Consider the following 18,681-nt stretch of genomic DNA (forward strand, 5'->3'; position numbering starts at 1 on the left):
TTTGCCAATTATGGTGGCTACTCAATTCACATCGTATCAAGTTCAGACCTGTGTTATAACTACAATAGTGGCCAAAATTGTGGAAACTTTTTGGGAAAATTGGTATTTTTGAGGTTTGATGGCTAATAAAACCACTTTTTTTTGGAGTAGTACCATAAAATTATATATCAATGGAAAGATAATTTAATCAAGAATGTGATGCAACATAGTTGTTCAATTATATGTACTGTATTTTATGAAAAGTTATAGCCAAATAACCAGAAAAAGGAAGCACAACTTGCTTAGGTTGATATCAGGTAGCTTTCCATCATCTGATTGTAGCCAATGAGCATGAGTGTTTAGAGAGCCAAGCAGGTGTCATCTTGTTTGGGCAATGAGCCAATCAGGTCACAGTAGGATTCAGTTATTGATGTCATGTATTGAAGCTGAGGGGAGGACTTGTCAGTGTGTTATGTGATCGTTATCAAGTTGGTTGGGTTGGGTTTTTTGTGTTCTTTCATTTAGTGAGTTTGTAAAACATAATAAAATTAAAGTAATGGTGCAAAGAGTTGACTGGTTTCCCAGAAAGTGATGTAAAATAGTATTATTAAGTGAACAAAGCTACAGTTATAAAGAAATTAGAAGAAAAATTGGTGGAAACTTAACCAGAGGTGGCATTTCTACTGTACACTTTTCCCAAAAGGTTTCCACAATTTTGGCCACTATTGTAAGTAGGATTTATGAATCCAGACAATCTGCAGGTGTTCATTCAGTTAGTTTCTTCTATATTCAAACACAGAAACTACCTCAATTTTTGCTTTGGAAAACAGCTTGATCCCTTCTTCTTTGTGGAAGCTCATTAGATATTTGAACATGAATACTTAACACGATTACTAATTTTTACAATACATAGAACCATAAGCTAACCAAACAAACAATAAATCAAAATAAAAAACCCCTACCCAAGTTAACATGTTGCGCAAATCCATTTGTAAGGGTTTACCCAAAAAAGTTACATATGTTGTATGGTTAGTAAAAACACAGTACATACATGAAATAGTTTAATGAATTAGAAATAGTGTTTTAACTGTTAATTCTTCTTCTTTGGCAGATGGAATGTTTTGATGGATTACTGCTACACTACTCCATCTGGAAATCCAAATGACAATTTGCGATATGATCTCTTCTTTAGGTAGACATTTTTAAACAGCATGTTTATATTTTACATGGTTGTGATGGATTACACAAAACATATGGATTGTTTTGAAAGTAAACACAAAAGTTTTAATTGCTTAAATAAAATATTAATTCCATTTAATAATTATTTACAGCATTAAATGTCAGTTAATGTAATAAGTAATGCATATAGAAGAATTGAATCTTTGGAATCAGTGCAGAAACATGCATGTACGTAAATAATGGCTATCTGCTAAGTCTAACCTATTCTATTTGCCTTCATCAATAAATATATACTAAGCCAATATTCTCAATTGATGGATTCCAATTTGCATTGAATTCAAAGTAAAAATTTATGGAGAATAATATTATAGGTGGATACAAGCCACACTGAATATATATTTCTTCCAGTACTGGAGGGAGTGCATATTTCAATTTCATTTATGTTAGAACATAAACAAGAATGTACTCAAATCTGTTTACAATCCCCTTATAGCTGTTAGACCATTATTTGTACAAAGAGAATACTAGGCTTTATGGCTTTGGTCTTTTTTAATATAGTCTTTATAGCAGACATGTCAAACTCCCGACATCATGTGATGTCGTGCAACGTATCGCAGCTTTTTCTCCATTGCCAGCAATTGGGTGGGCACAGTTTTGGGATGACGCTTCTGGCCCACGGGCCGGCAGTTTGACACCCCTGCTTTATAGTCTTTAGTACAATTTATACAGATGTTAAATGCTTACCATCAAATAATAGAATAGAATAGAATAGAGCTGGAAGGAACCATGGAGGTCTTCTAGGCCAGCCCCCCGCTCAAGCAGGAAAACCTATACCATCTCAGACAAGTGACTGTCCAGTCTGTTCTTAAACACCTCCAGTGATGGAGCACCCACAATTTCTGTAGGCAAGCTGTTCCACTGATTAATTGTCCTCACTGTTAGGAACTTTCTCCTTAATTCCAGATTGCTTCTCTCTTTGATCAGTTTCCAACCATTGTTTCTTGTCCTGTCCTCTGGTGCTTCAGAGAATAATTTGACCCCCTCTTCTTTGTGACCACCTCTCAAATACTGGAATATTACTAACATGTCACCCCTATTTCTTCTTTTCTTTTGACTAGCCAAACCCAAGTCCTGTAGCTGTTCTTTGTATGTTTTAGTCTCCAGGCCTTGGATCATCTTAGTTGCTCTTCTCTGAACTTTTTCCAAGATCTCAACATCTTTTTTGTAGTATGGTGACCAAAATTGGTTGCACTATTCCAGGTGTGGTCTCACTAGGGTTTTATAAAGCAGTACTAATACTCTGGCCATGATAAAAAAAACTCATTTGAATGCTTAACACCACACAGTGAAGAAAAAAAGAAAGAAATGAAAAAAGACTTTGTGCAGTAAGCATTCTTGGAACTTATTTGTTTCATTTTGCATTTTAAAATGGTATTTAAGACTCATATTGATAAAGTCTGCATGCATGATTACTGCTATTCTTTCCAACAGTTCAGCACAGATTGATGTGGTTTATTATAATTATCCTTGTACATTACTGAATGTACATGTTCAATCAAAAACACACATACCTGTGGCATGCAGATAAAATTTATATATAAAGTAAATAGTGCTATTTTTGCTTCAGAGTTAAGTGGACAGTTGAATAGGCATTGTGATAAGCACAGTTTCCTTAGAAACCCAACATTCTATCTACTGGTCTGTTCTGATTTGTCAGTAAATCTGATCATATTTTTGACATATATTACTAGAGCTGAAACAGTTCTTCTTATGGTCAGCAAGAATTTCTCTTTCATAAATTGCTGAATCTAGCTTTCTTGCTTTCTGAAAATTCAGCACTTTTCCATTTTTTTAAAAAAACAATCACCATAAAGATGTAAAGAAATCTTATATAGGTATTGGAGTACTACATTGGAAATTCATGTGTGATTCTGACATAATTTTTCTGATAAAAAGGAATGTAAGAATTTTGAGACAAACATTTGTTTAATACATGTACTTTTGAATGCAAGTTCTAAGTGGAAATTTTGATTGTACGATGTAGGGAAATGTGAAAAATGTAGTGTATTCTTATTTACTGTACATGTAAGTCTTGTAACTATGAATTATGTCAATTCATATTTAAATGTGAAGCAAATTAATTTTGTTCATATTCTGTGTTTATATTTGGCCTAAGGATGAGCTGCTGTAGCGAGGGAACTAGTCTCATATGGTACATTTATATCTGCAATATCTTTGATGTTAAACTTTTGAAATAGTCAACAAGGCAATACAAATAGGGTATGTTCAAAAGAAAGGTTATTCATTTATTTAAATGTATAATATATACTTTGTCATGGAAATCAGTTTTCCTTATGTGAAAACTCTAGGTAATATCCAATGCAGGTTTGTCTCAGAGGCAGATGTTCTTGCATCTTGCTGTATCTTGTATCCTCAGATGGTGTATAGAAAGAAATGCCAACAATTTCTAAAATATAGTATTGTTAATGAAATGCTACTCTTTTTAAAAGGTATTTATCAAGCAGTGAAAGTTACTTGTTTCATTTATTTCCTTTTCAGTTGTGACAAAGACCCTCAGACAACTATAATTGAAAATGGGAAGAGTCAGATGGGCCGATTTTCTTTTGAGGTGTTCCGCTTTGTGAAACATAAGAACCAGAAAATGTCTGCAGTTTTTCTACATTGCGTGACAAAGTTGTGCAGAGCGGATGACTGCCCCTTTCTTGTTCCAGTATGTTTCAGAGAGTTTGGGTAGTGCTGCAACTTGAAGGGGATGCTAATAGATGATCTTTTTTAAAAGTAGTTGCCTAGTGTGTAATAAAATTCATACCCTCAATGATAGATGAGTCTTCAATGTGGTGGTTACACTAAGATGAAATAATCAAACTGAATTCTGTTAGCTTTGGTGAACCTTGTTGTTTGTGGCTGATTCCTTCCACTTTCAGATACATTATTCATTTAACAGACAGGCAGGGCTTGGGAAATTATTAATTATAAACTATCAAAGAGTGATGTGAAAGTCAATATGTAATATGATTACCTAAAAATTGAGATTTGTCTTTCAATAAGCTTATGGTCAGCAAAACTGAATCTAAAATAAAAACATTAATGTGAGGAGAGGCTTTACACAAATTCCTGAAGTGCTGGAAAATTAAGTATAATCAGTCACATCCAGAGACCACTGAGCAATGTTCAGAATACAAGGGTGTTTGAGTTGCCTAAAGTAGGTTGGGAAAATGGTTTTCACTTACTTTTCTTTTCTCTTGTGCTCTAACAAATATATATTCATTTAGAAATGGAATGCAACATCCCTCCTAATATTATTTTCTCCACTTTTCCCCCCAGATTGAAGCTATTATGTTTAAATTAAACTGTTCTATTTATATGTAGATAGAATGTCTTCATAGTGAATCAAATAACAAACCTGCTCTTGATAAAATAGTGTTTCAATTTGGATTCAGTATTCTAGTTTTTGAGATATTTTTACCCATATCTTTGTATAAAAGATATTCACATTAAAACTTTTAGCTACTCTTTTGCACCTAGCTTAGATTTATTTATCTAAAGGTGCTTTTACTTAAAATGATCATAGGACTGCCTGGAGTATATCAGGACAAAAATCAAGAGTTTCCTTTCACAGAGCCAGATCTTCCTTTTCCCTTTATTATGCTTAATTGCTGGAGTCTGTTGTAACTTCATCCCTCTCTGTTTTATATCCTTTCCTCAGTAATCCAGGTAATTAACAACTGTTATAATAGGGTATATTGCATTTTTATGACAGAGATTCCATGTTGTGCCAATATGTTATCTCAACCTCTTGATTTTACTTTTGTATTGTATGTTTTCAAATGTTCATCACTGACCAAATATTTTTATTTTATAAGTATTCCAACTGAGAAAAAGTATTGTTTGAATGACACATTCCATAGCGAGCAAATATTTCTCTAGTGTTTTAAGTTTCTTTGTTTCCTTCCGTGTTCTGCTGAAGTGCTGATCAACTCTTCAAAATAGATTTTCTGAATATGTAGAAGAATGTAAGTTGTAAAGAGGGTAATTGTGTTCTGAAGGGTTTGGTAACAGCTCAGCAAAGCTTGGAACATACAGAGAAGAACATTTAAGTGTAAGATTATGGAAATAATTTCCTACTTATGTTTTATGGGAGTGTCTACTGGATGGAGACTCTTCAGTAAAGAATTAGTGAAAGAAGCATTCAGTAGCCTGAATTTCATCTGCTATTCACCAAACAAAATGAGGAAAAATTTGAAAAAGTTAGATGAGATTCCACAAGGACAATAAGGGAAGACAATGCTTTATATAACCATTATACAATAAAATACGTTCTGAATATGCTAAGAAATAACCAACAATAAACTACTATATTCAGCAGTTTTCAAATGTTTTCTTGCACGGAAGATTCTTTTAAGCAAGAGGGTTTTGCTTCTAGTTTTATTTTTTGAAAGATCCAGTTTCTATGTAAAGTTAAAATGGAACACCAAAGGAAACCATTATTTCTACCTGCTCTGAATCATAATTACTTTGATTGAAACTTCTAGACCTGCAGTAATAGAAAAAAAAGAGATGTGGTGAAGCGAACCACTTGGATCTCTCAGAGCATTTCTGGAAGTGCAGTAATATCTGCTGGCCCCATAATTACGAGAACTGGTAAGGACAACCATCCTATGTGATTTCTAAAATATAATGTGGATAATTTCCTGTTCAAGAATGGTTTCTTGTCCAAGAATAGACTCTACACTTGTATTTGATTGTTTAATTCTCATATGGCTACTATGTCTATGCAAGGCAGTTTTGACTGACATGCTGCTCATGAAGGAGAAGACTGAAGTGTTTCTCTGGAACAGGTTTCTTTATGTAAACTTGTTTGAAAATTCTCATAATTAGAAAAGGGTTTTGCAGGACTCAATCATGACTTGAGTCGAAGCCTCTAAAATCACCAGAGGAACAAGAGATATGGGTGCTTTGCTTTTAGAAGCAAGGACTTCGTTTTGCTTTGAGTAATAGATTTAAATTGTGCAGCTTCATAGATTCATCGGTTTGAGAGTATGAGTTGTCTGTAAATTGGATGTTCTCAACTTGGGACTACCTGCATAGATCTCATAGATTCAGAAAAGAGATTATGCAGACATCAGAATCCTGCAGAGAACCTGCATAAATATAGCTGGATCTTCATTTCCGTGACTCATCATCCCTAAAGTCATCAACCTATGTATTATGTAGCTGCAATAAAGGAACTAAAAAGCCCACATTTTTATTTTCCTACTTCATTCCAGTGTATTTTATAGTGTGCTGTATTTTAAATGCTATAATAGCACAATGGTTATAATGTTTACCTTATAGATAGAGTTTTCTGTTTTGAAACCTGATATATTTTTTTGTTTTGATGAATACCTTCTTAACTGTGAATTTAGACTTGGGGTGTTAGATCAGTTATTCCTGTTTAAAGTATCAATGATTTTGTCTGAACACAAGCAAATGAATACCTTCAAACTAAAATGAATCTATTTTTGTATTTCAAACAGAGGAGATCCCAACCAACAATTCACAGCTTGGTAAGTTATAGCAATAGCAATAAATTACCCTTAGTTTTAAAAGAAATATTTGAATGTTATCCTAATTACTAGTCAAATACTTTGTATTTAGGCTGATACATTGCAACATTTTCTGCTAATTTAAATGACAGAAAATGTTAAACATCCAATTAAAAGCTTAGTAGATCCCATCTTTTTTTTTTAAAAAAGCATATGATATTTAAAAAGCCAGTCATAGTTCTGTTGATATTATTGTGATTAGACATAATATGTCATGATCAGATATATCGCTGGCTGAATTTCATGGGAGATGGTGAGAAAAAAAATGATATGGAAATGTTACTGTGCCCTAATATTAAGAAAGAAGGCACTGAGCTGAGATCAATAAAGCAGAACCGCTGCTCAATCCAGAATTCTGCTGAGTGCAAGGCTGAATGGGAAATGGTTGGGTATTTTTTTCACTGATTTACTGCCAGTATCTTAAAAAAAATCTATTTCATCTAAATCAGTGGAAGAGAATAAAGTCTGCCAATTCCAGAGAGAAAATGAGGTTTATAACTTCTTTGAGAACTTTGAGAACTCACTTCCTTTGGGCCTAGAATTTATGGTATAGTTCTGTTGAAAGCAAAGAGACTAATGCTGGGAAAGGTTGAGGGCAAGAGAAGAAGGAGACGACAGAGAAACAGTAGGTGTGAGCCTAAATGGACTCCAGAAGATGGTAGAGCACAGGAAGGCCTGGAGGAACGTTGTCCATGGGGTCGCAATGGGTTGGATACAACTTCGCAACTAACAACAAAAACGGTTGAAAGCAAGCACTTTGGTTGTGGGATGGGTTTGTTTTATGATCAAAAATACTTAAGACATCAGGCATTTATTTTATTTTGTTTTATTTTGTTCTACTTTAATTTTAAATTTATATACTGCCCATCTCACAAATTATGTATTTTATTTTGATTCTGACTCTTTTCACCTGAAATCTCTATAGATGTTCCTGCATAGGGTTATTTTTGCCCATTGATACTTTAACTATGAATATTGAGAAGTCAAATATCTTTAGCTGGATTGTTCTCAGATCTTGTGAAATATTTTAACTCTTTCTTCTCTATTTCTTTCCTTTGTAGGAAGTCCAAATGGATTCTCTTTCCAGCTGAATTCAGTCACCAGTGCATTGATTTCAGGAATAGTAATTCTAGGAATTATCAGCACCATTTCTTGTGTACTGTCCTTCCTCCTTTTCTACAGAAAAGGGCACAGCAGTAACCTTATTTTGAGTGGTCTAAGAAATCCAGTTTTCAACTAGAAGGAGCAAATAATTTGAACATTCTCCAATTGCCATAAAATGTATTTGCCTTGAAGTGTCACCAAGGTATCACTTTATTGTTATCAGATTCCAGTTATTCTTTCCAGTAATGTTAGGCTTTTACATAGATAAAAAGTAATAGAATTAACATTGTAGCTGTTTTCTGTCATTGATGTACCATGTATGTGAAAGAATAGGTATTTTGATGTTTTGCCAATGGGATAACTGATAATAGAAACTGAATCATAAAGGTAAAACAAAGCAAAATCCTTGTCTAAATCTATACATCTGTATAAACCAGAATGGCATGAAAATTTCGTAGTTCAACTATCCTTTTCAGAAAAGACAGTTTCTGTACTTACTTTCTACAAGATTATACATGTCAAAACTTTCTATTCATATCTCTAGAGGCATATATTTTTGAATTTTATATGTTTATAGACATATAATTGAATTCATATTGGGAAACACAAAACACCCAAAATAAAAAGTGGCTATGATTATAATAGTTTGGGAAATGAGATTGAATGTTGTAAAGATAATAGTTTGCTTTGTTTCATCATAGCATCTGTTATAATGAATATTTTGACTGTACCTTGCCTAAACTAAATACTTTATATTGCAAATTCAAAACTCAATTATATAGATTGAAACTCTTCATCGTTTTAGATATGTGAGGGCAGGACAGGGCACGGACATCCCTCTCTTATTCTTATAGTTTATTTTTTCTTTAGAATTGTTTGAAAATTGTTTCCCTATTTTTAAACTGTTTTAATGTAATTAGCCACAAAGAATTAAACAAATAGTCAACTGCAGGAAGCCAGTAGAAACTGTCTCTCCCCTCTCCTCTCCTGTTAATGGTACCTGTCATGAAGTAAGCTAATTAAGTATGGAGGTTCTTTCTGTTCCATTCATGGAAATTACTGCTATCATTTATTCTACTCAAAATTAATCCTTGAGAGACTTTTCTAGAGATGTTCCAAGGGCAGGATAATGTGAAACATAAAATAGCTAGTATGAATGATTTTGAACAAGAAAATGGTATTTCATTTCTTATTTGATGAACATTACTTGTGTGTTCTTCCTCTCCCTTCTACATTCTATCTCTAGGATGGTGAAAATAGATTTTCACTTAGGCTCAATATTTTCCTGCTTATTAATGGAACAATCTATAGAAAAGGGTGTCCAAACTTACTACTACTTAAGAAAGGAAAGTAAAGTGTCTGCAAGATTTATGATTCTCATTTTGATTTAAAAAGTTAAAGGTAAAGGTTCCCCCGCACATGTGTGCTAGTCGTTTCCGACTCTAGGGGCCGGTGCTCATCTCCGTTTCAAAGCTGAAGAGCCAGTGCTTGTCCGAGGACGTCTCCGTGGTCATGTGGCCGGCATGACTAGATGCCAAAGGCGCATGGAATGCTGTTACCTTCCCACCGTAGTGGTCTCTATTTTTCTACTCGCATTTTTACGTGCTTTCGAACTGCTAGGTTGGCAGAAGCTGGGACGAGTAACAGGCGCTCACTCTGTTACGCAGCACTCGGGATTCGACCTGCCAAACTGCCGACCTTCTGATCAACAAGCTCAGCATCCTAACCCACTGATTTACAGTAAGGTAATTTAAACTTTTGTACACAGGATGTACTTTTGGTTAGGTATGAAACTTTGGGTTACAGCTTGTCAAATGATTTGCATACATTTATAAAGGACCAGGTTGGACAAACCTCCACATGTTCAGCAAATTAAGCTTAAAGAAAGCAGCCTGCACATTGCATTAATGAAATGGCCTGCTTGAACTTTCATTAATTAATGGCTCCCTACGTTAATGTCGTAAGATTATAGAAAAATTTGAAGTTTAATGAAATTTCACATAAATATTTGTTATACAGTAGTGCTATTAATTCATAATCCTAATTTCTTCATTAGATTGACTGATAGCAGCTTTATTTACCTTTAACATTACAGCTGAAACAAAATTGAGGTATGTTATCATCCAGTTCTACTCTGCATCTTTGATAAAAATCAGATCTAAATGTAGGTCATATCAATCAAAACAGAAATAGAAGGTGTTCTATTTCTATTTCCTGGATCAGTGGTAGTTATTAGTGGAATGTAACTAAGTTGGTTACATTCATGGACAACTGGTGCTAGTAGCAACAAACTAGGATCTCCCATTTAAAATTCCCACAGTGAGAATCTAGCAAAACATTACTGTAATTTGCTGCATTGTGAGTAATTTTGCATGGTGGTTTGTAGCCACTGGTGTAGCAAGACTAGCATACTGTCAGTCTCTTTCTTGTTGCACTCTAATATGCTACCTATTTCTTAGCAGTTTCTGTTTCTAACACCAATCCTAGAAATTAAAATCTAGGGATTATTTCTGAATTATGATCTGAAATATGTGATTTTAATTGCTTAATCTATATGACTCTTTTTTGTTCTAAAGCAGTGTTTTTCAAAATTGGCAACTTTAAGATGTGTGGAATTCAACTCAGCATGCTGGCTGGAAAATTCTAGAAGTTGAAATCCACATATCTTTAAGTTTCCAAGTTTGGAAAATAGTGTTCTAAACTATCTGAAGTAGATAGCCATGTGTCTCATGGCTAAATTAATTCTTTCACGTTCTACATGCAGAGAAATAGGCTTTTTAATATGAGCAGATCACTGACTGAGGAAAAAGAATTTGAAAACAACTGGTCAAAGCCAAATATTATTACTATTTTTGCTTTACACCTCAAACTACTCTGATACACTTTAGACATGTCTTTCTGAACCTGGGAGTTTTCAAATGTGTTAGGACTATAATTTCAAGAATTCTCAGCCAATTAATGTTAGAGAAATAGAGTCTCAAAACATCTGGATTTTGCTGCTTTATTATCCAATGGTTTAATTTTTAATATCAGGCATCAAAGAATAGGAAGTTAGAGACAATCTGTACTGTAAATCAAAATATTGATTGACAGTGTATGCCAGTCATAGGCTACATAATGCAGAACACAGCATAGCATGATAGGATGCAATTTGGATGTTAATTTTATGCTAACAATTTGAAGCTGTACTCAACATTACAGTGGACAAACTGTATAACTGTACTGTGCACACTGCTCTAAGCAATGTTGTGTATGGCTGTGTGAATGTACAGAAAATGTCAGGGTGATTTGAATATCATAATATTTAAAAAAACTGTCATGTTACTTAATTCTGAGTTCCAAATACCCATCCAATACCTTACCTGATAAGCACTGTGTTTTTTTTTATACATGAAACTTGTGCATGGTTTTCTCCAATTTTAATACCTCAGAAACATGTACTTGCACTTCAGGGTATAGATCTGATGGCATGTAAAATATGATTAATAAAGTAATTTGGAAAATAATATCAGAAAACACTGGTGTGTTGTCTTTGTTTAACAGCCGTAGATTAATATCTTCCAGTTTGGTGATCACATGTCTTAGAAGCTCCATCAATGTGCAGAGTCTGCAACTATTATTTTAAGATTTGAAGAGTGTAGATGAAGATTTTAGCATATTGATTGATTGACTATGTACCATCAAGTTGGCACTGACTCTCAGCAATCATAAAGATATAATTTTTTCCCTGCCTATTGCTAACCTGGTCCTTCAGGCCTTCCAGTAGTACAGCCTTTGCTGCTATAACTGAGTCCATTCATTTTGCTACTGGTTATCCTCTTCTCTTTCTTTCCACCTTTCCCAGAATTAAACCCTTCTCCAAAGAGCTAGGTATCACATATATGTTGTCCTGATTTAATGTCCACTCATAATGTAAATGTTCAAAGTTACAATGGCATTGAACAAAAATACTTATATGGATAGCTGAGGAGGTCACAGTGTCTCTGTAGTCATGTGATCACAATTCAGGCACTTGGCAACTGGATCAATTATGAAGTCACAGCAGCACTATCAATCATATAATTGCCATTTGTGAACTTCATTGTGGTTTCCCACAAGCAGTCAGTATGGGACCTAGCAGAAGGCAGAAATGACAATCATGTGACTATGGGACATTTTAACTGCATGGGATTTATGGCACTGCTGTTGTAAGTTGGTGTGGTCATGTGACACCATGCCTTACAACATCATTGTTTAGCAACAGAATTCCAGATCCCAATTATCATCAGTAGGTAACTTTCTCCTGATTAGGATAATTTGAGCCTGGTAATTTATACCTTGAATGAGAATTCTGGGTTGATTTATTCAGTGGAGTCTTGTGTTTGTTTTCTTGGCTGTTTTTTATATTTATTCCACAACTGTAATTTCTACATCATAAGTCTTGTGATCATTTAATATTTGGATAATATGAATCATGTGACACAGCCTAAATCTGAAACTTTTGTCATCTTTAAATGACAATCCCCCTTTTTCAGTCATGGAAGTCATGGGGCTAGACTTATCATCTAATACATTTTAAATCTTGCATTTTGAATAAGATCAAGTAATACAATTGACTTTAACTCAAGAGTAAATAACATTTTTGGCCTGAGTGCCTACTTAAACTTTGAATGGTAATCTCCAGATTAAAGGAGTAAGGAACAAAAGAACACAAAACAAGGACTGATGCTGAAACAAAAATTAAAATGATTTAATGTAATTTAAAGTGAATTGAATTTCAGCAGGTAGTAACATGTCTGGGCTTGTATACTAAATAGGGACAGGCTTTGTTAACACTTCGATAAGACCTTTAGAAAATCCCAGGACTATAGACTTGACTGGAAGTAAGTAAGTAAGCAAATGAATACCTTGGAAGTATGGAATGGTACATTACTTCTAAAATGTGCCCTAAACTACATGAAGTCACCAGAGTTAAGCAGAAGTCAAGGTTATCTTTATATATTTAATAGCCGGCAGCGCCTTTGTGGTGGAAATTGAGCAGGGTTGGCCCTTTTTAGCATTTGGATGGGGCATTACCCTGAAATCATATGCTGTTGATTACTCAAGGAAACACAAAGACTTTTCTGAAGGCAATGGCAAACCTTTTCTATGACACAACAAAGAAAACTGCATGGGTAGAATCACCAGGAATTCATCTCATTTTGAAAGAGGCAATGGAAACCACTTCCACACTGTTACCAAGAAAATTATATGGATTTGTCATGAAATCAGAAAGAGATGAGATTGACTTGGATTTTTTAAAATGAAAATAAACCATAAAATAAATATGGTTATACTCCATCCATCAATCCATCCTTATTTTTTGGTTTTTGTCTTATTAAAATTATAATTTCCTGAGAGTTACACTCCTCCTGATATGTCTAGCTCAGACATGTCAAACTCGTGACGTCATGGCATGTTGCGCAATGTATCAGAGCTTTTTTGCCATTGCCGGCAATGGGGTGGGCGTGGTTTCCCAATGATGCATCTGGCCCATGGCTGGCAGTTTGACACCCCTGGTCTAGCTGGTCATTATGCATTTTCATTACCACTCGGATTGACTCAAATGAATTTGCAATATTCTGTTTAGAGTACAATTCACTTGTTTACAAGCCCAAAGTCATCATAACAAAGATGGGACAGTGGATTGGATTTTAATATTGTATATCACAAGAAATTTGAAATTAAGAAAGTATCTTTTCCCCAGACAATCCTATATGTTCATAAAATTCTGAAGGATACATAATTACTGAACTTGGACAGAAAAATAAAGAGTATTAGACTTACATAACAAAAACAATAAGTATCTATCCAAGGTATTAGGCCTTTATATATCTTTACAGAGATAAAAGATTCTTTAAACAGATAATCCCCTTTGATTTTCAATTTACCTGGAGTTTCCACAGGTTCTTTAAGATTTCAGCCAAGTATCAGGAGCAGTTTGAGAACATGGTGCACCCTGCTTCTTCTGCGTTTTAAAAGCAAGCCAGATTCGCTTAACAACCAGATTGCTAACTTATCAACTGCAGTGATTCACCTAACAACTGTGGCAAGAAAGCTTGTAAAATGGGGCCAAACTCACTTAAATGTCTCACTTAACAACAAACATTTGGGTCTCAATTGTGGTCATAATTCAAGGACCACCTGAACTAACATTAATATTTAATTGATGTAATTGTCAACCCATTTCATATATTTAATTATTTATATAGTGTCCCGCTTCCTGTTTCAGTATGACTCCTGAACTCCTGTTCAAAACCTGATGCACCCTCAGCCCAATGAAAGTTGCATTCCTATGATACACTGTAGTTTATTATGAAGAGAAACAGTCTTCAGGGGTTCAAATCCAACACAGTTCTTTACGGAATCTTTCTTCTTCTGTTCTTATGTTTAACTGACCTGTATTATTTATGTTTGGAAACCCTCTACTACAATTGCTGTATTCAGAGTGTTTATAAAAGATCAAAATAATGCATAGCAATATTTCCTAGGTAATGATGAATTAGATATGATGTGAGAGTTATACAGATAGTCCTTGACTTACAACAGTTCACTTAGTGACCACTCAAAGTTACAACGGCACTGAAAAAAGTGACTTATTACTGTTTTTCCACACATATGACCATTGCAGCATCTTCATGGTCACATGATCAAAATTCAGACACTTGGCAACTGGCTCACATTTATGATGGGCTTGGTATGCTGGGATCATGTGATCCCTTTTGCGACCTTTTGACAAACAAAATCAGTGGGGAAGCCAGATTCACAAGTTAAGAACTGCAGTGATTCACTTAACAATTGTGGCAAGAAAAGTTGTAAAATGGGGGCAAAACTCATTTAACAAATGTGTCACTTAGCAACAGAAATGCTGGGTTCAATTGTAGCCATAAGTCAAGGACTCTTGTAATTGAAACTGAGTAATTTTGAGTTCATGATGCTGTTTCTAGATTAAATTTTGCCTGCTGAACAAAAAAATCAAGAAATCTGTTTAATATATAATAATAGCAGTTTGGGTAACTGAGAAAGTATGGGAAGATTGGTTTTCAAAATTCCTTCCTTAATATAACAATTTGTTTTCATTCTTTCTGGTATTGAGCCAGTGTGCTATAACATGCAATTAATGGTTGCTTTAAAAAAAAAAGTATATAAGGAGAATTTGTTTTTAAGTTAATATGTTATAATACGTTAGGAATTGTTATATTTCCCAAGTGCACATATCTGGCAGCAGTGCTGTTCCTTGGTTCTTCCAGAAGGACAGATGATTCTGACAGATTAGGGGTAGTAATAACAGATTTATATTGTTAAGTGACACAGAGAGAAAGTAACATATAATATCATTAAAGAAATAAATCTTTGTGATTTATACAGAGCTGCTCTTGGTTTGTTAATAATAGTAACATTTTGTTCTTGTAGCAGCACGTTTTCAAATCATTATAAATCTACATGCAAGAATGCTTTGTCAACACTACTGTAAGCATAAAAGTAGTAAATTTACCAAGCCACCATATTACAGGAATCATTAAAGTTAGAATATTGAATGTTACCATATCAGCAGTGTGGAAGTATGTTCACAAGCTGCTCCAAATTAGCATAACTGGGAAGGTCATAAATGTTGATCACATGATTCTGGGATACTATAACCATTCTAAATGCATGCTGGTTGCCAGATGACTGACTCATGATTACAAACATGATCACAGAGAGGCTGTGGTAGATGTAGGTGTGAGGACTAGTTGTAAGTCATTTTTTCCAGCACTAATGTAACTTCAAATAATTGTTAAACAAATGGTTGTAACTTGAGTACTACCTGTGTTAGAGATCACATTCTTCAAAAAATAGTGGCCAACACAAATACTTATTTTCATTTTGATAGAATATAGTTGATTTATTTAAAAATTTCTTCTTTTGTCACATTAAAAATTGCACATTGGTAATAAATTTAGAGATCTCTGCGGCTAAAACATTCAGGACATGTAGAAACCTAGGTCCTTGGATGATTAATTGCATTTTAATAGGAAGATGAATTATATGAGTATTATTACTTATTCTAAACTTTTAAGCCAAAGCACATGTATTTCAAAGAGAATTCCTAATAGTGAATATAACAGATTGAGTTAGAACTGGAGAGATCAAGACTGAATATTCAGTTACTATATTTCCAGAATACGTCTGGACCAGTTACCATTTCTTATTTACAGTATTTCATAGATTACTGAGAATAGGAGGAGAGAGAATTGGGTATTCTGTTTTGAGGCGTTAGATAGAAAATTATATTATACAAACAAATAAATAATGCAAGGTAGACAGTGTGAACTTAAGAGTTTTTATGTTTATAGTGATCTTCATTAACGCTCATTATCAGTATACACATCATGTTTTATTCATGCATGCATTTTTAAAAATGCATGCATTTTTAAAATGTGAGAACCATTCTTCAACAGCAAGTTTTCTCAGATGGCTTACAATGCATTAAAATCACAGATATAATGTCTGAATAAAAATAATTAAAATTCATGATAATTAACATGTTAATTAAAATGTATAAGCAAATAAATAAGAGAAACAGCAGGTTATTAAGAAAAGTAGCTGTAAATTCAACCAGTTGGAAAGAGCATCATATATATGACATCTTTTGAATCTTTCTTTAAATTATTATAAGCTATATACTGTATAGATACATTGCACATTTACATACATGTTTATGTGTGTAATCTCTCGTATAGGTCTAGCTCAGGTCCTCTAACAAAGGCATGGTACTTTTTTTTTAAAGCCTGCAGGGGCTTCAACGACTCTCTAAAAGAATGGAAATGACCAGTTGTCTGCAAGGAGTATAAATCCTTCCATTCCCCACCATCCAGCCAGAGCTGAAGAAACTTCTTGGATGAGAAGCGAAATGTCTTCAGAGAAAGTCTAGTTGCCTTGTGGGGAAAAAAAAGCATGTTTGGGATAACCATGACCTGGATGACTGAAAACCTCCATAGACAAAGGCCTGGCAATTTGAAAGTCCTGCACAGTGTTTTAGTTGTTTTTAGTGAACAGAGAACATCATATTCCAGTGATGTCTTGGAACTACTTTCCTAGCCTAGACATCACAGTCCTGAGTGCTCCTATTACACTGGGACCACTTTGGCCTTTACTTTCTGCATGCTTTCTAGTTCATTCTTGGGCCCTGTACTTCTACAGCTTCTCATACTCCTTCTTCCTGATATTGTTGTCACTTGACATAACTATATCTATCACCACTGCTATCTTCTGGTCCTTATCTACTATCATGATATTAGGTTGATTGGGCAGTACCTAATGGATCTGGAAATCTTAGCATGTTATTCACCAGGAGCTTCTGCGGAATTTCCCATTTCAATTTACAGATGCTCCTATACACGATGCCAGCTATTTGGTTACGCTGTTCAGTGTATACTGTTCCTGCCTGCAATCTTATAGCCTGCCACTATGTATTGGACAGTTTCTGAGGCATAGACTGCACCTTGGATCCTGTCTAGTAGACCCCTGCTTCTATAGATCTGGTGCTTAGTGCCTCTCCTCGTGCTGATATGTGCTATGTGTTTCAGTGCCTTCTTTCAGTGATGCTCGTGATATCTGTTTTCTTGACATGGTATACTTGGAAAGAATGACAGAGTTCTTTGTTTATTTGCTAAAAATATGGAAACTAAAATGCTTCTTGTGAAATCAGTGTTTTGCTGATTGGGGGCATAAATTATTATGCATTTTAATACTTAAATAATATAAGTTTGTTGGCTAAGATCCTAAATCATTTGAAGAAGATGTTAAATAGATTATAGGATGCATTAATGAGCACAGATCTGTATTAGAATAAACTGCATTTTTCGGGAAAATAAAGTTAAGTTATAGAAAAATGGTGAAAAATCAGAGTAAGTTGATGATTTAATTTTTGTATCTTACCAAAATGGTTACCAAAGATGAAGTAATAGATGTAATAATTCTTAGATGTGCAAATAATAGTGCAAGGAAGTAGACAGAACATGACCATCATTGATTCTTGCTTCTATAGCTGTAGACTTTATGCACTGACCAAATGCCATCAAATTTAACATATTATTAAGTGGAAAATTTCCAAAGAAGTACAGTCAAAATTTATTTAAAAAGGCAACACTTTTTAACAGAAAGGATTGAAAAAAAAGGAAGGTGAAAGGTCAGGTTAACTGAGAAATTATTGAAAATCATAAAAATAAAGTTTAACATATAATTTTGATCAAGAAAAGTTTCATCAAATTCAAGAGGTTGATATTAATATTACACAGTGATAAATGATAGAGATATGCTAGATTAGAAGGTTCACTTCAAAAAAGGGAAGTCTTGTCAAGATGAAGATAACCAAGTAATACTGGCATGGAATATGTATATAAATAAGCAAATAATAAAAGATGTATTAAAGAAATTTTAGTGGAGAAAATAATTAGAATAACACATGGACTTTGAGTTTCTGTGGAGTTTCTTTAGCAGGGAGCAGAGCCATCATATACTGTTAAACTGAAAATCAGTACACTCCTTCTATTTGGGATGGTTGTCTTCTTCCACCAAAAATGCAGCTTTGGGAGGGATGCACATGGAATGGTAAGGGAGGAAGGGGACATGCATCTAGCCAACCAGCTCAGCCAAATCAACCCTGGTGATCAATGGGGTGACAATGTCACAGCTACATTGCCACCACATCTAAATGTATATCTAAATCTGTATAAAGTCAAAATCAACATTGACCAAGGCAATAATTGGTTTGATGTCTATGGAGAATCTCAGTCATCCAGGTCACGGTTGT

At 34.3% G+C, this 18,681-nt stretch overlaps 1 protein-coding gene across 1 annotated transcript in view; it reads left to right on the forward strand.

Moving 5' to 3' along the window:
* The window catches only part of ZPLD1 (zona pellucida like domain containing 1), a gene marked incomplete at both ends in the record, with an annotated part of 40,473 nt that extends 32,469 nt beyond the window's left edge, over nt 1–8,004 (forward strand). The window contains 5 exons of the mRNA XM_081326342.1: nt 1,091–1,171; nt 3,718–3,889; nt 5,712–5,820; nt 6,696–6,725; nt 7,826–8,004. Coding sequence (XP_081182468.1) covers nt 1,091–1,171; nt 3,718–3,889; nt 5,712–5,820; nt 6,696–6,725; nt 7,826–8,004 — 571 coding nt within the window. The remainder of the gene's footprint in view (nt 1–1,090; nt 1,172–3,717; nt 3,890–5,711; nt 5,821–6,695; nt 6,726–7,825) is intronic.
* Nucleotides 8,005–18,681: the final 10,677 nt, after the last annotated feature.

Source organism: Vipera berus (assembly GCF_964194415.1).
Source record: "Vipera berus genome assembly, chromosome: 4".
In the NCBI taxonomy this organism is placed as follows: Eukaryota; Metazoa; Chordata; class Lepidosauria; order Squamata; family Viperidae; genus Vipera; species Vipera berus.